At 42.5% G+C, this 23111-nt stretch overlaps 1 protein-coding gene across 4 annotated transcripts in view; it reads left to right on the forward strand.

The window, feature by feature from the left end:
* Window positions 1-23111, forward strand: part of ELMO1 (engulfment and cell motility 1) — a 578573-nt gene that overhangs the window by 87937 nt on the left and 467525 nt on the right. For 3 of the 4 annotated variants that reach the window (XM_007981596.3, XM_007981595.3, XM_073008962.1), the window contains exon 2: window positions 18746-18896. In XM_007981596.3, the coding sequence (XP_007979787.1) occupies window positions 18819-18896 (78 nt within the window). In that variant the 5' untranslated portion in view covers window positions 18746-18818. Of the gene's footprint in view, window positions 1-18258; window positions 18460-18745; window positions 18897-23111 lie in introns of those variants that run through there. The other variant, XM_073008961.1, reaches the window with a different exon arrangement.

Consider the following 23111-nt stretch of genomic DNA (forward strand, 5'->3'; position numbering starts at 1 on the left):
CTATAAAGATTCAGATAGTAAATATTTTAGGCTTACAGGTGGTATGGTCTTTGTAGGATCTACCTACTCAGCTCTGCTGTTGGTAGTATGAAATATGTACTGAATGGGTGTAGCTTTGTTCCAATAAAACTTTGAGAGGGCTGGATTTGGCCCATAAACTAGAGTGTGCCAGTATCTGACTCAGCATAATTCACTCCGGATTTACTTCTATTGTTATGTGTATCAGGAGTTTATTCTTTTTTCTTGCTGAGTAGTCTTCCATTATATGGATGACGTTTTGTTTTTTCATCGATTGATGGACATTTGAGTTGTTTTGAGCTTTTGGCTTTTATGAATAAAGTTGTTATGAACATTCATACACCTGTCTTTGTTTTCATTTCTCTTAGGTAAATCCCTAAGAGTAGAATTGCTGTGTCATATGATAAATGTGTATTTAATATTATTAAAAATGGACTAAACCGTTTTTCAAAGTCTTACTATTTATCAGCAATGTATGAGAATTCTAGTTGTTCTAAGTTTTTATCATCATCATGAGTGTGTCCTGAAGTAAATACTTATTACTATTCAAATGTCAATGGATGTAAATGAGTCATTGAAAATATGTTGTGAATATTGTCCAGTGTCACTTGTATTTTAATGTGATTTTTAAAAAATGACTCTTATTCTATCTCATAGTTTTGCCATAAATTATTAAACTATTTTCTATTCTTTAATCTTAAGGTTTTTATAACATTTTCCTGAGAACAATGTAGACGCTACCTTTGTGGATGGCAGTTAATTCAGTGTTAGACTTACTGATAAGGGGGCAGAGCACAATTTCTCTTTACACGTTGCAGTTACTGAAAACCACACAGACCTTACTACTCAGTTGGGCTGAGTACTGGGTTGAAATCTTTGAAATGTGAGGAGCCTAATTTAATCCCACCTCTGAATAGGCAGCCACTTCATCTCCTCCTAGGGGTACCAAGGCCAACCCACAGGCAGATTCTAGATTTTTCTCCAAAAAGTTATGTATCTGTTGGAACCCTAGAGTTTTGTCTTTTAAGTGTGTGGCTGAACTAATTTTTACCTAGAAAAACTTTATGTAGATGTTTGAAATGTCAACCTTTTTTTTTTTTTAATCTCAGTTAAGTTTCATAAACTTTCACTTTAAGCCGTGTAACTTCCCAGTGAACTCTCTTGTACCTGAGTGAATTGATTTGCTATGTAGGTTCTTTGCCACAATAAGCTCATTAAATGCTGGGGTCTGTTACCAAAAAGTGATTCTTTCAGTTTTGAGTACTTGTTCTGAGGCTGTACTCTGACAGAGCAAGATGTCCATTAAGATTATTCCTTGTTAGTGGAAATAAAATCACGTTATCTGCTTATAAAAGAATCTCTCTGTTCTTTCTCTAAGGGGAGGGGGAGTGTATTCAACTCACACAAAATTTATCCATTCATGAAGTGAAAAGGTAAAAGCTTGTAGGTCACGAAGAGATCCCCGTTTTACCAGACCGGAAATTATGATCCGAGCCAGGGGGTATTTTTCCTGCAGAGCTGACTCTCAGAGGTAGTGTCAAATTGCAGCTTCTATCACAGCATCAAGAATGGAGTCTTTGTGGAGCCTGAAAATCTCAGGCCATAACTGATTCCTGTCCACAGAGTCAAAGTCAGAAGCAAGTTCACTGTGTCACAGTCAGTATTACACAAGTACAAGGTGGAAAGGTGTGACCATGATCACTAATGGAAAAGTGCATAAAGCCTTTGTCTTCCTTGTGAACCAGCTGGGATGTGACTTTCAGAGTCAGGGATAATGTTGGCTGGCTCTTACTCGGTGCCAGGCGCTGCTCTAAGCATTGTGCCTGTTAAGGTCCAAGGACGTTTAGGGTAACAGTTCAGAACACTGCGGATGGGCTAGATTGCTGACTAGCCAAATGAGTGACCGGTTTCCTCAGTGACTCCATCTACCCATGTTTAGGGTGGGGATTATGAGAGTGCCTTTGTCACAGGGCTGTTGTGAGGACTGAATGTGTTAATTTATATTAACTGTTTAATAGGGTACCTGGCATGGGGTAAGTTATATAGGTGTGTTGGCTATTACAGTTATTTTAGTACTCATCCTAAGAAACTGTTGACATAGGTGCTGTGGTTTTCTCCATTTTACAGTTGAGTAAACTGAGGCACAGAGAAGAATTTTCCCAAAGCCACAAGGCTAGGAGGTAGTGAAACTAGGATTAGAATACAGACAGTCAGAGTCCAGTCAGTGGCTGTTAACTGCTGTACTCTGCTGCCTTCCTGCTTATTAGGAGAAAATGACTGTGCATTTTTATATGTGATCTGCAGTAAAGCAGATAGTCCTGCAAGGAAGAAGTGAGTAGGAAGGTTGTATTTGGCACTGACGGCTTGGACTTTACCACTGGTTCCTCCAGATGAGTCTCTACACCCATTGCCTTGTTACTGGTCAACAAATTGGCCAAGAGTCCATCTTCTCTTTGGAGTAGTCCTATCTCAGAAATGACATCACCACCTATTCTGTTACAGAAGTCATAATCCTGGGTCATCAGTGACTCCAGCTTCTCCCTGTTTGTGTATTATCAGTTGTTTTGATTTTTAAATAGCTTATAAATCCATCACCTTTTCTGTCTCCACGACCACCCCAGCCCAAGTCACTGCCATCAGTTACTTTCTTACCAACTTACCCCTGTCATCCTTGCCCCATGCCAGTCTGTTCTTCATGCAGGCAAAGGTAAAATGCAGATCCGCTCAGCTTGTGGCCGGGCTTAACACATTACCTGCTTTTACATTCCAATACAGGTCTGTCTGCCTCCATAGCCTGTTCTCTTTTTTTTCCCATCTTTCCTCTATAAAGTTTGTAGGAGTTGACCTTGATTTGAAAGGTCGAGAAAAGTAAGATTCTTAGGTGTCCAGTGGAATCTGGTTTTCTTTAACCTTACTCATCAAATTCACACCTCAGATAATTGGGCCCCAGAATCTATACCCATTACCAGACTTGTCAGCAGAACTCAAGTGTTCCACATGGGTTTATAATATCTGGTATTTTTCTGGGCAAGGCAAAGTATATTGTAATAGTAAAATGATAAGATGCAAGATGGCCTTCTCTAATTTTTTTCACAATTGCCTTCGTCACTCTAGCTAGGGGTTTGTGTGTCGGTGTTTGTGTACTTGTTTATATTGTCATTAGTTTGGTTATGGCACAATAGAGTCCTTGTCAAAGCGGATATTAGCAAGTTGAGTTCCAAGTTTGCTAGAACTGAATGCAGATACAAAGCATTTGAAATTATCAGCATCCTGTTAATGGAGGCTAGAGGAGAAATCAAAGTAAATTTTCAAACTGAAATTAGCAAGCTGCCAACACAGGGTTGGAAGTTTCTCTATTTTCCTCTTATCAGCTTTTAATCTGATCATTTCCCAGGGAGTGCAGACAGGCTGTGGGGAAGCTCTCTGCCCAGGCTAACTTGAGGGGAAAATGAGCATGAAAAAAACAAGTTCTTCAGAATGTTATCCTTGGGATACCAGTGAGCAGATCAGCAACACTAGGATGTAATCAATAATACTGGCTTTCAGAATAGAACCACATACCACTTTCTCCCCAAATATGCACCATGGACTGCCATTTAACACCTCAGATCGTACTTATGTATGCATTTGAGCAGGAACAAGTCTTCTTGTTCTTAAGCATGGCCCACTGGCTCCACTGTCATCTTGATGTTTGTGTGAAAAGCTCTCACAGTGTGGCCGTATGGCCATGCTGATAGCATGTGCCCTGACTGTTTTATCTTAAATCAAACCACAACAAACTTGTGAGGGAGCTCAGATAAAAACTAGAAGGAAGAGATTTGTATCATAAAATCCAGGGAGTTTTCGCAGAGCCTCCTAAGGTGAAAGAGATGAGAAGGAAAAAAATCTATAGGTTCGTCTGTCTTACTAGTGAGGGTAGGGTTGTGGCTAATAACTAGAGAGGTAAAATATCTACCACCCTGAAAATGGGGGAAATTTGTTTTTTAACTGCATCTTTCCTGAGAAACATTTGAGGTTCTGCTATTTAGAGCCATGATAAGACAACCCTAGGAATGAAGCTGAGTAATCACTGTGTCTTAGTCTCCACTAAAACCACAAAGCTTCTGGGGGGCAGATGAGCTGAGGTCTCGCCAGCAAAGCTCATTAGGCCCCAGGTGGATCATGCCTACTATCAGTGTGTGATAGTGTGATGCCTGTGTTCAACCATCATATGGGCCACTGTTGACACTCCTGAAACCAAAGACAGGTTAGCAAGTGAAAAGCATAACACATTTATCTAATCAAAGTTTTATATGACATGAGAGCCTTCAGAAACAAAGACCAAAAGCCCCAGAAGTGAAGACCCAAAGCCCCAGAAACAAAGACCCAAAGCCTCATAACTATTCTTATGCTTAGGCTTGATATAGAATGGACAGCCATGTAGAACGATGATTGGACAAAGGGTGTGACGTAATGGCAGTATGACCGAGGAGGAACGTCAGCAAGGGCTGTTGGTTCAGATTCTTATTGGCCTTTCTGTGTAGCATTTCTTCCTCCTGGATATAGGGCAGGATCCCTCTGGAAAAAGGGTCTTGGGGGAGAAGGAAGAGAGTGACCTTCACAGGTTTCATGGTTTACTTTGGGGGAGAGAGGTTCTAGTTTCTATGACCTACCTTGTGGAAGAGGAATTTTTTCTTTGTATTTATTATTCTTTTATTAAGATAAGTTAATGCTTAAAGGAATTTTGTGAATTTGTCTTCCTATCCCTTGATCATTTTTCTTTGCTTTTCTTTTTTTTTTTTTAATTGTACTTTAAGTTCTGGAATACATGTGCAGAATGTGCAGGTTTGTTACATAGGTATACACATGCCATGGTGGTATGCTGCTCCCATCAACCCCTCATCTATGTTAGGTATTTATCCTAATGCCATCGCTCCCCTATCACACAGACCCTGGTGTGTGATGTTCCCCTCCCTGTGTCCATGTGTTCTCATTGTTCAACTCCGACTTATGAGTGAGAACATGCGGTGTTTGGTTTTCTGTTCCTGTGTTAGTTTGCTGAGAATAATGGTTTCCAGCTTCATCCATGTCCCTGCAAACAACATGAACTCATCCTTTGGAGAAATAGGAACACTTTTACACTGTTGGTGGGAGTGTAAATTAGTTCAACCACTGTGGAAGACAGTGTGGTGATTCATCAAGGATCTGGAGCCAGAAATACCATTTGACCCAGCGATCCCATTACTGGGTATATACCCAAAGGATTATAAATCAATCTACTATAAAGACACATGCACGTGTATGTTTATTGCAGCACTGTTCACAGTAAAAAAGACTTGGAACCAACCCAAATGCCCATCAATGATAGACTGGATTAAGAAAATGTGGCACATAGACACCACGGAATTTTGTTTTTTATGAGTTGCTTCAGGGGTGAAAGAGAGATGGGAGAAAGGAGAGCAGTAGAGGTCAGAGAGACCTTGGTTCTGGCACCTTCCAGTCTTCTTTAGTTCAGAGTACTCAGCATGTCAAAGCTCCATACTTTGGGGTACTGATTGTTTTCTAAGCCCCAACACTACCCTCTGAATATTTGCTGGGAGGATCAGACAGAAAAGGATAGATGTCATTCTGCAAGGCTAGAAGAACATACAGTTGGGGAAGTTGTGCAGTAATAGTGGAGCAGATCCCCCTCTGTGCAGAAGCTCCCCTGTAGGCCCTCTTAAAGCACTCAGCTGCCTCATAACTCAAGATGACATCCGGTTCTCCTTGGGGAGAAAGGATTTAGGACAAGTTGAGTCTCGGTCACCTTCATGTACTCAGAGAACTTTCCTAGAGGACTAGACCTGTGGTCAGGAGAGAAAATAGTTCTCTTATTTTCCATCAGGGCATCTGCTCAGGCAATTCTCTGTGACTTCCTGCCTTTGCAATGTAGGTCAATCCTTCCAGAATCTTACCCTAACTTTCCCCTCTCCGATTTCTGTCAACACAATCATTCACCTGGAATCTGTTGTACGCCCTCAAAACTTCAAATCTAAAAAACTCCCTGAACTTAAGGCGAAGTTATTATTTCCTTTCTAGTACCACAACTGTTTGTCCAATTCGGTTATGATGTTTACAGCAAAAGGAATTCTCATGCAGTGTGGCTTGTGTGTGTTTCACGAGACTGGACTACAGATGTGTTTCCTCAGTTTTATGTATCCAGCTACCCCATGTCTGGCAAATAATAATACCAGATCAGGCACTACTCTAATTGCTTTATAGATAATTTATTTTCATAATAATCCCATGAGAAAGGTACCACTGTCATTCCAGTTTCACAGATGAGGATACTGAGAGGCTCAGCATGTTGTATAACTTGTCCAGAGTCACAGCGTTTTCTATTTTGTTTTTTTTTTTGAGACGGAGTTTAGCTCTTGTTGCCCAGGCTGGAGTGCAATGGCACAATCTCAGCTTACCACAAGCTCTGCCTCCCAGGTTCAAGCGATTCTCCTGCCTCATCTTCCCGAGTAGCTGAGATTACAGGCATGTGCCACTATGCCTGGCTAATTTTGTATTTTTAGTAGAAACGGGGTTTCTCCATGTTGGTCAGGCTGGTCTCAAACTCCCGACCTCAGGTCATCTGCCCACCTCAGCCTCCCAAAGTGCTGGGATTATAGGTGTGAGCCACCGTGCCTGGCCTGAGTCACAGCGTTTTCAGTGTGAGTGAACCAGGATTAACACCCAGGCTAACAACTGACCCCAGAGACCTCATACAAGTCTGTGCTCTTCTGGGAATAAGGACCCCAGGCCAGGAGAAAAAGGCCAAGCCTAATGGTATTCCGTGTGAGGCAGCCATTTGGCATTGCATTATGCATCAGAATGACTAATTCTGTGTATGAGGGTTGTCAGGTGAAACCCAGTGGAGGCACAGCCCAGAGTTCTGCAGGGGCCCTCACTGATAATGTGATGCAATCAAATTTCTTAGGGGTAGCAGTTAGAGCTCTGCTGTTGCTGGAGAGAGGGCGGGAGAAAGAAGTTTCACATATTGTTTTTTGATCAGCAGGTTTGGAAACTTTGAATGTTTGGCTCACAGGATGGTGGAAATGCTCCAGCACTTCCTGTGGCCTCTAGTCTGGGTTCTGCGATAGGGAACTGAGCTCGAGCCTTGCCTCCTCCACTGGGGACTGTCTGCACACATCACCGAGTGACAGGGCTTGCTGGGAGGAAGGGAGCAGCCACTGGCATTACAACAGCTGAAAAGGAATTTGAAAAGCAAATATCCAGAAAACCAGAACAAGGGAGGAAGTGTGTGCATTAGTTTGCAAAATGATGAACTTTCCAGTTGAAATGCTGATTCCCAAAGTGCAAGAGAGCTTGGAGTGAAGGGAAGAGAGCTAGTGGCTCAGCTCAGGTCTCATCCTGTTTTTGAAAGATTTTTTCCAGGAGGAAAAGGAATCTGGAATAGACCCTGCTCTCACCTCTCAGCAGCTCCCTTTCTATTTCTGTCCAGTGGGAACAAATGAATAGCTGCTGCTTGAAGAAATGCCGGAAGGTTTTCTGTGCAAGGAATTCTGGATTTTAAAAATGCATCACTGGCTTGAGTAATCCTTCACATTTGTAATTTTAATCTCTGAATTTGGTTTTAAGGAAAGAGTGGTTCATTTGTTAATTCACTTGTCTGAAAAATATCGAGCTGCTCTTTACCATGCTGTCTGATCAGGTCTGGAGCAACAAAGATGAATAAGATATGAGGCCCACCCTCAGGGAACTCATATAAACAAATAAGATAAGGTGTGGAAAAGTGCTCTGGTAGGTCATTGTAAGCACCTAAGAAGACAGATTCAGGGCAGTTACTTCTAGCACGGGAGGCTGTGAGGTAAGGGAAATCTTTAATAGGAGCTGGCACGTGAGATAGGCATTGAAATCTAGGTGGGAATTTTTAAAGCAGACCCAAGGGAAGGAAAGGACATTGGAGGTAGAGAGAACATTATGAACAAACAGGGTGAAAGCGAGAGGTGAAGCTGGCTGGGCTTCTGGGTTGAGTGGGGACTTGGAGAACTTTTGTGTCTAGCTAAAGGATTGTAAATGCACCAATCAGCACTGTCAAAACGGACCAATCAGCTCTCTGTAAAACAGACCAATCAGGTCTCTGTAAAATGGACCAATCAGCAGGATGTGGGTGGGGCCAGATAAGGGAATAAAAGCAGGCCACGCTGCATTAGCAGCTGCAACTGGGGTGCCGGTTGCCTGTGTGGAGGTGTGGGTCTTTTGCTCATTACAGTAAATCTTGCCGCTGCTCCCTGTTTGGGTTCTCACTGCTTTTATAGGCTGTGATACTCACAGCGAAGGTCTGCAGCTTCACTCCTGAAGCCACCGAGACCACGGGAGGAAAGAAGGACTCCAGACGTGCCACCTTTAAGAGCTATAACAGTCACAGCAAAGGTCTGCAGCTTCACTCCCGAAGCCAGCGAGACCGCGAACCCACCAGTAGGAAGAAACTCCAGACACATCTGAACAGCTGAAGGAACAAACTCTGGAAATACCATCTTTAAGAACTATAACACTGACCGCGAGGGTGTGCGGCTTCATTTTTGAAGTCAGCGAGACCAAGAACCCACCAATTCTGGACACAGAGGACCTTGGCAGGCTCAGGAAATGGCAAGCCATTTATGAATTGGGAAGAGATACTGCAAACATTTGTCTCAAGTTCTCTAGTCCTTCACCCAGACCATAGTTAGCTGGAGGATTATCCTGATTTAGGCTGGGAGTTCCTTCTTCACGCAGTGCCACCAGCAGCCGCCGCAAATTGATCATTGACAGTCTTAAGGTAGAACCAGTTTTCCATGTCTGACTTACAAAGCCATTGCAAGTGCGTGGGGTTTGGGGAGCAGGGACTCGTTGGGTGGGGGAAGATGCACCGGTGGTACCTGGATGCAGGCTGTGAAAGGTTTATATCCTAGAGGTCCCAAGTCACCATCTACAGATTTAAAGCAGGAAATGAGATGTTCAAATGATTACAAATGCAAGTATTCTGTTTCTTTTACTATTTATCATTCTGTTGCTTTGCACGGTAGAAGCTGCAGTTAATAGAATTTTTACTGTTCTCTGTGAGTTGGAAAGAGTTACTCAAAAGAATTGGGCTACTTTCCTGGAGACAAGCCCGTAGATGCAGGTGATGATAATTCAATACTGGACTAATGGAAAGTTTTCTCTGCCACTTTCCATTACATTCCTGGCTAAGTCTATTCAGCGATTCTCTTTTTTTCTGAGCAGCCGAGGAGGCAAATGGTCTCCAAGTATGGCCTATGAGAAACCTGTGCCACAAGATATTTTATTAAAAAAAAAGTTTCCTGGACAGATACATTTGGGAAATATTGTAGATTACATATGGACATTTCACAGAACACGTGTTACATTAAAGTCCCTGAGAAGTCCTGCAGTAAAGGAAACTATTTCAAAAGAATGGCATAGAGCCCAGCTTATGCCTGCAATCCCAGTACTTTGGGAGACTGCAGCAAGAAGAATCGCTTAAGTTCAGGAGTTCAAGACCCGGTAACATAGTGAGACTTCATCTGTATTAAAAGAAAATGGCATAGTTGTTACAAACATGAGCTTATGAAATCAGACATGTAGATTACATTCTGGCTGGGTTCCATATGTGGATGTGCGACTTTGGGCAAGATACCTAATGTCTTTACATCTTGGTTTGCTTGTCTGTGAAACAGGCTGGTAATGGTACCTAATTCATAAAATTGTCTTGAAAAGTATATAGTACATGAACTAGTTATTAGATATTATTCCATGCAGTGTTTTCCAAGAATCTTCTTTTTGCATTGCATTTATAAATAACTCAGAGAAGCGGTGCTCTGTGGGAAATGCCAGAGTAAAACTAGTGCAGTCCATGTGTGACTTCTGGTAGCAGTCCCCCAGAGGAAAGGCAGAGCCTAGGTGCTGAGCGCTAGGTCACAGATGTGGACTTACAGCTATATGAAGCTCTAGAATTGGGGAGCAAAAGATCATTTCCTCTTGATTGCAAGTTTAGAGTGTGTAACTTCAGTCTGTTTTGCCTTCCAGTCATTTAATGACAAGTTTGGCACTCAGGGCAGTAAACAGATATGGTTAGGTTGATGTATTAGGAGTTTTTCCATTGTAAGTGACAGAAACTGAACTCAAGCTTACTTAGCATAATGAGGAATTCATTAGTTTGTCTATCTAGGAAGGATATTAGGGTAGTTCAGAGAACTGAAGGAAAAGTGAAGGAAAACTCGACAGAAACTGAACATAGCTAGGCGTCCTGTCCTTGTTCCCTTTTGAATATTTTCCTCTTGACTTGTCTTAGCTTCTCCTTGCCTCATTCTTTCCTGTTGCGGATGACTTTCCCCATAGAGCATGGCTGCAGCTTCAGCTTCATCCCCAGCAGAGCAAGAACTCCTGGCCTCCAGTGATCCCCCCGCCTCGTCCCCACAAGTGCTAGGATTACAGGCGCGAGCGACTGTGCCCAGCTAACAAATAAATTTATGAGATCCTTATTAAGGGTATTTATACTAGGTTGGATGACGTTTATTGTAAATTTGTTTTCAGATTGTTATTTGTGTTTAAATTTTTAAAATACATACTTCAACATATAAAAATTACACAGGGGTCACACTAATCCTCTCTGTTGTTCCACTTTTAGTATATATGCTGCTGAAGCGAGCACTGTCTCAATTTTTATGAAGGTTTTTGGAATTCAGAAGTTTTTAAGCTTCTTTGTATCAAATCATCAGGCTCTTCTTTGACGCATTCTGACTTTGGTGGTTTTATTAGATTGCTAGGGCTGCCATTAAAAAAGTACCACAGTCGTGGGGGCTTACCTTAACTTTCTCACTGTTGTGGAAGCTGAAAGTCAGAGATCAAGGTGTTACCAGTGTTGGTTCTTTTTGAGGGCTTTCTCCTTGGCTTACAGATGGCTGTCTTCTCCCTGTGTCCTCAGATGGTCTTCCCTCTGTACCTTCTGTGTTCAAATTTCTTCCTCTTATAAGGATAACAGACAGACACACTGTGTTAGGGCCTGGCCTGAAGACCTAATTTTACCTTACTACTTTCAGGGTCCTGTCTCCAAATACAGCCACATTCTGAGGTACTGGGGGTTGGGATTTGAACATACAAATTTTGAGGGGGGACACAATTCACCTTTAACAGTTCTCATACTAAAGAGGCGTCTATCGCCCTGAGAGGGTTTAAGGATTTGAAGGAAGTCATTTAAACTAACTAATATTTAGTATCTTCATTAATTTACTGCAAATAACACCTGTCAGTCAGGGCTGTGAAGAAGAGTGAGTAAAGTGTGTGTCTACGGTGCCCAGCCGCATGCCTGCTCTGGGCTCCTGCCCGCCACTCCTTCTGGCAGCTGTCCCCTAGCCTTCATGATGTCAATGCCAGACACTGGGAAAGCAAAGATTTTTCTCTGCAAGTTTCCATTATATTGCAAGCCAACCGTAGCTAATAGCACATTTCCCCACCTGTCAAGTGAATGGGCTGAATTGTTGCTAAGATTAGCATACATGGCTTTGGTCAACAGCGTATACAGAAAATGAAATATTGAGCCTCCACACGCGATTCCATTTTCTGTTTATTCTCTTTCTGCTGAGTGCTTGTATGTTCTGTTCTGAACACACCGTGTTCCCTCATTTCTGAAGCTGCAAACTTCCTCTTTGGCCCCGGGCTGTTTTCAGAATGGCCATCAAGTCCCTGATACAGGAACCTGAAATGACACCTGCACCATGTACCCATCCATCCAGACCCTCCAGTGTAGGGCAGGTTGGGGGACACGTGCCCACCACTGCTGCTCCCATGGGAAACAAAGACTGGCTTCAGCAAACCTGGACACTTGTAACATCCTGAATGTCAGCTGACAGCACCACTGGCTTCATGTATTCTTTGACCTAGACACCAAAGGTATTGAGAATTTCAGTCTGTTTGGCATAAGAAGGATGGTAGCACAAAGAAGAGAAGAGCAAAACTTTTACCCAAAGCCTGTTTCAGTGGCCCCTGCTGAGGTTCAGTGTACCATACAGGGCAATGTTGTCAAAAGTGAAGACTAGGCCGGGTGCGGTGGCTCACGCCTGTGATCCCAGTACTTTGGAAGGCCGAGGCAGGCGGATCACCTGAGGTCAGGAGTTCGAGACCAGCCTGGCCAACATGGTGAAACCCCGTCTCTACTAAAAATACAAAAATTAGCCAGGCAGGGTGGTGCCTGCTTGTAATCTCAACTACTCGGGAGGCTGAGGCCGGAGAATTGCTTGAACCCGGGGGGCAGAGGTTGCAGTGAGCTGAGATTGTGCCACTGCACTCCAGCCTGGGCGATAGAGTGAGACTTTGTCTTAAAAAAAAAAAAAAAAAAAAAAAAGTGAAGACTAGAGGGCTCTAGGAAGACAGCAGGGCCGAGAGGGAAGGCTGCTTTCAGTGGATGCGCCTCCTGAAGCCCTTTCCCTTTCTGCCTAACCTAATGCAAGAGGAAAATGTGGTTTATGTCTTTTTCTATCAGAGACAACTCAACATTAAAAATATGAACAGCTCCCTTCCCACTATCCCCATCATCATTATAAACCCATTATCCATCATCAGTGGATAATGACTGTTAGCGGGGCAGAGGACAGCTTTCCTGGGGAGGAAGGAAGGGGCTGAGGAGTGGAAGCAGATCGTTTCTCCAGCTGTTTGGTGTTTATCACCCATTGATCTGCCCTGGCCTCCACTGGCCCATCTGTTGGGCTTGTGAGTGCAGTGGGGGAGGGGACACACGGTTCACCAGGGCAAGTGTGTTCGTTTCCCCAACACACAGCTTCTGCAGGAATGGCCTTACAGGCTTAATTTTTTTCTCAGTAGGGTTCACTGTGCAACAGAAAGACTAGAAAGAGCATTAAAGGGTTCAAAGCCATTGCAGGCACCCAAAACTAAAACCAAATGGGAAACTCAGAAAAAACAAAAGTGATCAGATATTTGGTAGCTTTGTGGAACCCAAAGAATTAATTATGCTGTATGGAAAAACCTGTAGACATGTAACATCTTTAAGAGACTACAGCAAGAGGTGCGTTGAACTTCGGGCATAGAACAATGTGTAGAGAGATGAGCTTCTAGGCGGGAATCAAAGCGATTTCTCTCTGTTGTCTTCAAAATGCCACCCAAAGCTAGGGAGACATTTAGTAGAAGAGTGGGCTTGTTCATGGGTGATAGAGTCAGATGTTAACTGCTATGCAGACTTCAGTACCTAACTCTAGAAGAAGAAGTGATTCCTCTTTCTCATTTAATTCACTCAACTATAAACATGCCATTTAACGTGCATATCGAGGTGATAGAATCTTAGTATTAAACATGAAACAATTCCCATATTTTTGGAATGGAATAAAGTCAAGCCAGCAGGCCAGCAGGAACAGTTTAGCATTCTCCGCCCATTCTTTACCCACCTCCTGGGATTTGATAGTGACTTTGGAAGGCATAATGATTAGAATGTCTAGCCACCTGCCTAGACTTCCCTTTTGTTTCTCCCTTTAATGGTTCTTAAATTTTAGTTTGTATAAGCATTATTATACCTGGCTGTCTACACAACTTCTTGTAACTTGTATTTTACTGGGCAATTTAAGTAATACTAGGTTATCTACTTTGGTAATTTTGACAACACTAGGCTCAGTTGTACTGCTGGTAGCTCTAATGAGATGTTCATTGAGGAGGGGATGCATTCATACAACACCCATGTATTAAAATGCCTGCCTACTGCAGCCCTGAATCTGTAACTGTGAATGTGATGTGGACCTTGCCCTTAGAGTACTCCAGATGTAGTGGGGAGAAGTTGACAAAGGGTGTCTGGTAATCCCAGAGTTGTGCTGGGGGAAACATAGGACACTAGGATGCTCACTTTGTTGGCTGAAGATTTTAGAATGTATTTCCTTCTCAGTTATGTGTCACGAAGAGTTGGGCTTGTGTGTTGATCTTTCCTGGAGAGCCCGATGAGACCGTGTGCCTTGTGTCCATTTCAAGGATGGGGTGTGTTGCCTTGATCGTCGGTAATCCGCCTAGAGGATTTGCTAGCTTGCCACCTGTATTAGTCTGTTTGCATGCTGCTAATAAAGACATACCAGAGACTGGGTAATTTATAAAGAAAGGGGTTTAATGGACTCACAGTTTCATGTGGATGAAGGGGCGTCACAATCATGGCAGAAGGCTCTTACATGGTAGCAGACAAGAGAGAATGAGAACCAAGCGAGAGGGTGTTCGCCTTGTAAAACCATTAGATCTCGTGAGACTTATTCACTACCATAAGAACAGTATGGGGGAAACTTCCCCTGTAATTTAGTTACCTCCCACCCGGTCCCTTCTACAACACGTGAACATTTGTTGAGAGTGAGGGGAAGGGCCTGTTGACCTCTAGAGGGCAGAGGCCAGGGATGCTGCCAGCCATCTTGCAATGCTCAGGGCAGCTCCTACAGCAAGGAAGTATGGCCCCAGCTACTAATTGTGCCAGGAATGAGAAAGCCCAGGCTAGAACCTTTCTTCCCTAAATTTCATCAGAAGTAACACTGATTATATATAGAAGCCTTAGGTGCTGTTTCCTAGTGAAGATACAAATTTAAGAGGATAAGGTCTGCACTTCTGATGATAAAATGTGAACTAGATCATCCATTTTGCAATTGTGCACCTGGCTGTACCCTAGAGTAGCCTTGCTGTGTCCCCCTCCCTTTCCCTTGTGGTTTGTTAATGTTGGGGAAAACTGGTGAGGTCTAATTGGGCTTGGTTAAGTGAATTCCCAAGGGGAAGCCTCCTTGCTCCTTTGCTTTCTCAATGGCTGCTTTGTGTACAGCTCCCCTCTGACTCTCCACTGGAGCCAACGTTATTGTATTCTCACCTGTTCAACAGGTTTTTCCTGAACGGCCTTTGAGAAATAAATACTAGTTAAAGGATAGAAAAACAAGCGTGGTCTTTGATTCCTAAAAGGTTAGATGACCTCTTTTGCTGTAATTCTAGATGATTTTATGTACAGGTGGGGGCAAGGTGCTTAAAATGCATTCTTATTTTTATTATTTACTGTCTTAACCCCCAAGATGGTGTATGCTTTCTTTTGAATAGTGTTACCTAAAATTCACAGAGTGTCTCTGCACATTAGAGCCTGCTTTCTTAATTCTTATTCTAGGGTATGTAATTGAACTTGGATCTCGAATTGAAGTAATGTAGCACAGATATAATGCATTGTTCTTAGAGCTCTCAAGTATTCAAAGAGCATACAGACTATGGAGAGGAAGTTGGGAGTACAGATTGTTTGCTTGTATTTGCACATAGCAGACACTATAATTACTTAACAAGTCCCTATTGTTGAATATTGAATTGTTTTCAAGTTTCGAGAATTACAAACAAAACAGAAATTGGCATTGCTGTGGTTAATAATTATTTCTTGAGGATAACATTCTAGAAAATTGAAATTACTCAAAAAGGATGCAAAATTTTAAGGCTTTTCGTATAGTTTGCCAAAGGCCCTCTAGAAAGCTGTGCTGATTTATACTCTGAATAGGCGTGCAGGGACACACAGCTTCCTTCTTTAGTAGTCACAAACCAAGAGGTGTGGTGGAAGTTGTCCAGGGAGTCAGGAGTACGGTAAACTGAACCTACCAAGGATAACCCCACTGTTCTCTGAACACATTCTCTTCCTATTCTTGCCCTTCACTTCAGCAAGTACCCTGTTTCAGGAACATAACAGGGCATGCTCCTCCCTTGGGGCCTTTGCTCTTGCTGTTGTTTTGGCCTAGAAACTGATTTCTCCAGATGTCCGCAGGTCTCCCACCCTCACCTCTCAGATGTCTTTTTTTTTTTTTTTTTTTTTTTTTGAGACAGAGTCTCTGTCTGTTGCCCAAGCTCGTGTGCAGTGGTGCGATCTTGCCCCCCTGCAACCTCTGCCTTCCGGGTTCAAATGATTCTCTTGCCACAGTCTCCCGAGTAGCTGGGATTACAAGCACCACCACACCTGGCTAATTTTTGTATTTTTTAGTAGAGATGAGATTCCACCATGTTGGCCAGGCTGGTCTTGAACTCCTGACCACAAGTGATCCACCCGCCTCAGTCTCTCAAAGTGCTGAGATTACAGGCGTGAATCACCACATCTGGCCTCAGATGTCTTTACTCAGATGCTGCCTTCTCGGTGAAACTTTCCCTGATTTTCCTGTTTAAAATTGTATTCCTGCCCCTCCCACACTGGTAGAGGCACAGGCTTCAGTTTCCTTCCCTGCTTGATTTTTCTTCATATCCTTTGTTGCTAACTCCCAGATTTGCTGCTCTATATCCCCAGCACGGGGAATAGACCTGGCACTGAGCAGAGGCTCAATAATTATTTGTTGAATGAGTGACTAAACCAGTGCTTTGTAGATTTGCTCTTGCTGGTTACCACTGATTAGCTTCTCAGCAGGCTTCCCTAATCGTCTTTGGTCAAAGGAGTAGCAGTTTTGTTTTGGTTCATTTCCTTTACTTGTCAGCTGCACTGAAGTTAGTTATTTATGTAACTGCTGGTGGTGGTGAGGATTCCATTAACTCTGCTATCTCTGTTGTCTCAGTAATGTCCAGCTACTGCTGAGATCTGGGATAGTAACTGACAAGGCTTACTCTGGTCTGATAAAGGACCAAATGCACATGTTTAAGATCTTCATTACAGATACCAATTTCTCAAAAAAGACAAGAGAACCCGATAGAAAAGGGGCAGAGGTTTGGACTGTTCACAAAAAGGGAGCGTGTGTCTTTTCCTCTTTATGTTCAACCTCACAATAAGAGAAATAGAATTTAAAAATAGATTAAGATTTTATTTTTCAACCTGTCAGGTTTGCAAAAATTCATTCTGTTAGTGAAGCTGGGTATAAATAGGCCACATCATACAAGTCCAATGGAGAGAAATTTGGAAATGGCTATCAATATTAACTGCATCTGTGCTTTGACCCAGCAGTTTTACTTCTGTGAATCTATTGTAAGGATGTACCTGCATATGTGCAAAATTAGTTAGACATAAGTTTATGGATCATAGTTTGGTTTATGATAAGTAAACTTAAGAAATCACCCAATGGTCCACAGCAGGGGACTGTTTCATCAAATAGGACACATCCGCACAGTGAACTACTATGTAACTGTAAAAACAATCAGGATGCTCTCTTTGTACTAACATAGAAGGATTTAGAAAATATACTCAAAGAAACAAAAAGAATGCTCCCTTTTGGCCAGGCACGATGGCTCATGCCTGCAATCCCAGCACTTTGAGAGGCTTAGGAGGGCGGATCACCTGAGGTCAGTAGTTTGAGATCAGCCTGGCCAACATGGTGAAATGCTGTCTCTACTAAAAATACAAAAATCAGCCATGTGTGGTGGTGTGCACCTGTAATCCCAGCTACTTGGGAGACTGAGATGGGAGAATCGCTTGAATCTGGGAGCTGGAAGTTGTCTTGAGTCAAGATCATGCCCCTGTACTCCAGCCTGGGCAACAGAGGGAGACTGTCTCAAAAAAAAAAAAAAAAAAAAAAAAAAAAAATGCTGCCTTTTATATAAAGAAAGTAGAAATACAGTAATGTATTTTTACTTGAAGAAATTCTGGAGGGATACCTAATGACTTTGGATAACTGGAAGGATAAGGAGTGAAAGCAGATATTGGGCCGGCGGGTGACATTGGGAGAAGAGACTCTACACTACATCTTTGTACGCACAAACACACAAGTTTGTATCACACGATTGTTAAAAAAAACTAATTTTAAAAAGAAATGGGGCCAGGCCAGGTGGCTCACACCTGTAATCCCAGCACTTTGGGAGGCCGAGGTGGGCAGATCACCCAGAGTTCAAGACCAGCCTGGCCAACATGACAAAACTCTGTCTCTACTAAACATACAAAAATTAGCCAGGCATGGTGGTGGGCCCCTGTTATCCTAGCTACTCGGGAGGCTGAGGCAGGAGAATTGCTTGAATTTTGCAGTGGGCCAAAATTGTGCCACTGGGCAACAGAACCAGACTCTGTCTCAAAAAAAAAAAAAAAAAAAAAAAAAAAAAAAAAAAAAAAAGAAATGGGCTAGCCTGGGAAGAGGCCGCAGAGGATAATGGTTGCCTCTTTTGTGTAAGAAGCACAATTCATTCAAGTGAGAATTCAAAGTCTGTTCTGAATGCCATCCAATCCACATCTGTACATTTTCTGCCCCGCCCCCCCGCCCCACCGAAGGTGCATTGTGGGAACTGACCTTGGGGAGGGAGTATGAGTGTGCATGTGTGTGAGCTCTCAGGGTGTTTCTCCTTCATGATATCCTGGTTGCTATAGTGCGGAGATCTATTTGTGACACGCAGAAAACACTTTAAAGAAACACTGCTTCCTGACCATGACTTCCTGGGCAATCTGTCCTTCCGGAGACTGTTGAGCGCCAGACGTTTACATGCATGTCTGGACAGAGTGTGAGCCTGGCTCATTCAGACCCTGGGCACCATTCAGAGCAGAACTCAGTGGTAAGGAACAGCTTTCTTTCCACTGAAGATTCGCGCAAGCCGTGCCCTACAGGGCAGCGTCTCCTGGCGGCTTTGACTCAAGGGCGTTGGCACGGGCACCCCCATTTTTCTTCTTTCCTCAGGAGCCCATCGTACCGTTGGCTGTGCCCCTCACCTCCAGCACCCAGGCACCAAGGGGAGCCGTTTTTCATACCAAACCACCATGAAAACAGGAAGTGATGAAGCAGAATTCACCCTGCATCGGCACTGAGTGACTTCTCTTTCTTTTTCTGTCATTCCTCATTAGGTATAGACACGTGTGGCCGTTTACACTGTAGGATCCCCAGTCCCACTGGCTTTGAACATTTTGGGGGCTTACAATGCCGCCACCCGCGGACATCGTCAAGGTGGCCATAGAATGGCCGGGCGCCTACCCCAAACTCATGGAAATTGATCAGGTTAGTAACGTGACAGCCTTGGGTGTTTATTTTCAGTTTCCTTTCTATATGGGAATTTTCATAGACTTTGGATAGTTCGCTCTTCTCCCTTTCTTCCTCTAGCTGTGTTGAAAAATCTGTGCAGTAATAGTTGCAATGTAGCTTAATCTCTGTAGCACATATAATAGTGATGGATGGGGTTTTTATACTCTTCCAGCATCCACTTGGATTGTGTCAATGCAGGATGTGTGTCTGAAGCTGGGAAGGAGGTGGGAGGGACAAGTGGATCCGGCCCTGGGCAGTTGACACAGTGGAGGCTGCCCCATCCCTGCCTTGCCATGACACATGAATATGTGCAGATTGTTGGAACACAGGCAAGACAAAACTTAATTTTTAAAATCACTTTTTTCTTCATTTTTTGCAGAAGCAGCGAAATGCACTGATACTTTGTTACATTAATAGTTTTATAATGAAATTAGTATAGAGGGGTTCAGTCTTGGATTTCAGCCAATTGTAATTTTTATTTTTAGTGTAAAATTCACTATGTGTCTAGCATATTGTCTGCCATGAAGTAAATACTCAACAAATGTTTATTGAATTAAAAAATATCAAGAAGACTTATAAAAGTGGTTTGACCCATAAAGACATCCTTTAACTTGAGTCTTGAGAATTGTATGGTGTGATTCTCATGCACTATTTGATTATAGGTTATCTCAGAATGGTTCATTTTGTCCTCACTTTACTGTAGTCATTCAAGAGCAAATGATTTAAGAAATAAAAGGTTGAGACCTAATATATACTTATGGGTTTTATAATGTATATAATATAGGGTTCTAAATGGCTTTCTACATTTTCAAAATTATAATACCATGGCAACTCCAATCTTTATGTTCTCTATGCTATTTTACGATTATGATTTACAATATTTTTCCTGATCAGATTTTATTATCTGGCAGCAGATCAATGCAAGAGTTATATGGAATTGTGTGAATCCAAAGGAATCATTAAAATGAATTATACGGATCAGATGAGAATTAATTGAACTTAAACTTAAATGTAAGAAAGGGTAAATTTTTGGGATTTTTGTCAAAAAAGCTGTCATCAGACCATGCATCATTGTCATTTTAACTGCTGTCTGAGGTAGTTTTCTAGTGACTCAAGAAGCAACCTATACAAATAGAGAAGAGTAGAGATGCCTAATAGTTTCGGATACTTTTGAGTCAGGCAACAGATGCTTATCTGCTTTCATGTGTGGTTTGAGATGCTAGTTAAAATTTACCTTAAGAAAATGTTTGGAGATACTTGGTGCAGACTAAATGTAGTTTGGATTAGGTTTGGCCACAGCCTGAGAGACCGATGACTTCAATGAGATAGAAGTTGGTCTAACACATGTGTAGAGATCCTGAATGCCCTGCAGTGGCATGCACTCGGGCCCTCTGTCTTGTTGCATTGCCCTTCTCAGTCTGTGGGGCTTTGGATCACATGCTTGGGCATCACCTGAAAGCACATTAGAAATGCAGAATCTCTGGTCTTATTCCAGACCTCCTGACCGAGTCTGCATTTTAACAAGATCCCCAGGGTATCCCTGTGCATAGTTCAATCTGAGACTTGCTGAGCTAGATACCTGGTGCCCAAGCCCGGGTACTCATCAGAACTACCCAGGCGCTTACTCGAAATAACTGTTTTCAGTGGTCCCATCCCAAGAGACTCTAATTTAGTGGTTCTGGTAAACTATTTAATTTTGATTCTGCCATGGTCAGTGCAGTTTGAAAACCTCTGCTTTAAGAGAGCAGCTCTTAATAGACAGTCCTCCTTACCTGTGAGGTTAGTGTAGTGTTCTCTGCCTTTGGAGGTGTCCTTTGCTATGTGTGTGTTTTAATGTTTATATTTTAAATTATCTGTTTATTTTGGAATAATTTTAGATTGACAGAAAGCTACAAAGATTGTGTATGCTTACATTTATACCCTTTTTCCAGTTTCCCCTCAGGTTAACATCTTAATCTTGTTACGTTAGTCAAAACTAAGAAATTGACGTTGGTACATTATATTAACATAACTACCAACTTTATTTGGATTTCACCAGATTTTCCACTAACGTCCTTATTCTGTTTGAGGATCCATTCCAGGGATACCAATTGTCATGTTTCCTCAGTCTCCTTCCATTTTGGACAATTTCTCAGTCTTTGCTTGTTTTTCATGGCCTGATAACCTTGACAAGTACTTTTATGTTGATACAATTTTAAACACACAAAAATTGCAAGGATAGTACAAAGAACTCTGTACCTACTTTTCCAGAACCATTTGATGGAGCCTTGGAAGCACCATCCCCCTTCACCCCTGAACACTCAGTGTGTATGTCCTAATATTGTAACCATTCTCTTACATAATAATCACAGTACATTTCTAAAACCAGAAATAAATTGAATAGTGGTATAATGCTATCGTCAAATTCACAGTTTGTAATCCATATTCAAATTCCATCAGTTGTCCCAATAAGGTCCTCTATAGGGCCTTATTTTCTCTATGGTGTAATATCCCATCCAGGATCATGTAGTATGTTTATTGTCAGATCTCTTTGATCTCCATTGATCTCTAGAAATTTCTCAGTCTTTACCTTTTGTGACCTTGACGTTTTTGTAGAGTACAGGACAGCTGTTTTAGAAAAAGTCTTCAGTTTGGGGTTCTCTTACATATCCTACTGATCAGATTCGAGTTTTGTATTTTTGGCAGAAATGTAGAGAAATGATGTGTCCTTTTTGGCTCATCATATCAAGAGGTACATGATGTTGCATTATCTGATTCTTGGTGATTATTCTGATTTTACAGATGACAAGTGTAAACAATTGCTTAAATTGTAGGCCTCCTGTTAATCACATATGGAAACCTAGACAGACAGTTAGGAACCCAGACTCTTGCCCTGCAGTTGCCGGAATTACAGTGAGACTTATGGAAATGTTGCTGTCAGATGTTTCTTGATTGAGTCAGAAGTTGGCATGAGAATTAGAAGTCTGTTTTCACATGCAATGAAGAGTAGAAGAAATGACCATTACTTGGATTCTCTCCTTACCTGCTACCTTGTTCAGTAAAGATCACATAACCTGCTTCTCTCTCTCTCTCATAGCATGTTAGCTTCATTTAGAAAGCTCTTTGCTTCTTTTTAGCCTGGATAGCTGCTATTTCACTAAAAACCATTTCCAAAAGTTGGGTTAAGCACTGCTGCTCTATTGTCTCCCAAAAGTTTGGGTGCCCCTCCACTTACCACATTGTGTTGTGCTTGTCTATCAACTGAACCCAGTGGTCCTCAACCTTGAGTGTGTACAAGAAGCATCCAGTGAACTTATATAATATGCATATACCACCTTGTGCAAAATGCAGCCCCAGCCACAGAGATCGTGATTCTCTTGGCCAGGGACAGGGCCTTTCTTCTGCATCTGTGATAAGCACCAGATGAATCTAATCCAAGAGCTTCCACAGTTTGAGAAGCAGTCATTAGACTGGGAACTGCCTGTCTTTGAGTGTGGTTTCTCCTTTCCTGGTGAACAGTCCTTAAAATGAAAAGATACTTCATGAATGAATCACTGGGAGGAGGCGCTTCCTGAGTAGTGATTATCTTATCAGGTACTCAGTTCTGCTCAGCCACCCTCCATCAGTGCCTGGAGTTTTCAGAGGGACATCTGCCCATGATGGACTTGTTTCTCTTCTTTCTAAATATTTAGGAGAAAATTCTGTGTTTCCACTCAGCAGGAAAACCCCCCAGGAGCTTCTTACACATGGACTTTGCTGTATCACGGGAAGGTCTCAAAAGAATTACCAGCTCACTGGTTCCTGACTCCTGCTCTTGCCTTCACAATATATTGTTGAATTTCAAGCTTGGGGGGCCACTTGAGGCTGAGGATGTTTGTTGTCTGGATACATCAAGGCTCCTGCATCCACTGTTCTTGTTAACTTATGATGTCCTGAATAATGTATGTGTTTCTCGGTCAAGAGTCTGGAATCCCAAACACTTCGATAAGCAGCATCTAGTAAGAGGCAGTGTGGCAAAAGGGGCAAGTATAGGCTCCAAGGACATTTAAACCTGGATGCGAGCACTTGTTTTGGTTCCTTCAGCTGTTATAACAAAGTACCTTAAACTGGGCAATGTACGAACAACAGAAATTTATTGCTCGCAGTTCTGGAGGCTGGGAAGTCAAGATCAAGGCACAGTGGATGTGGTGTGTGATGAGGGCTTGTTCCTCA

This window comes from Chlorocebus sabaeus, chromosome 21, assembly GCF_047675955.1.
Source record: "Chlorocebus sabaeus isolate Y175 chromosome 21, mChlSab1.0.hap1, whole genome shotgun sequence".
Lineage (NCBI taxonomy): Eukaryota > Metazoa > Chordata > Mammalia > Primates > Cercopithecidae > Chlorocebus > Chlorocebus sabaeus.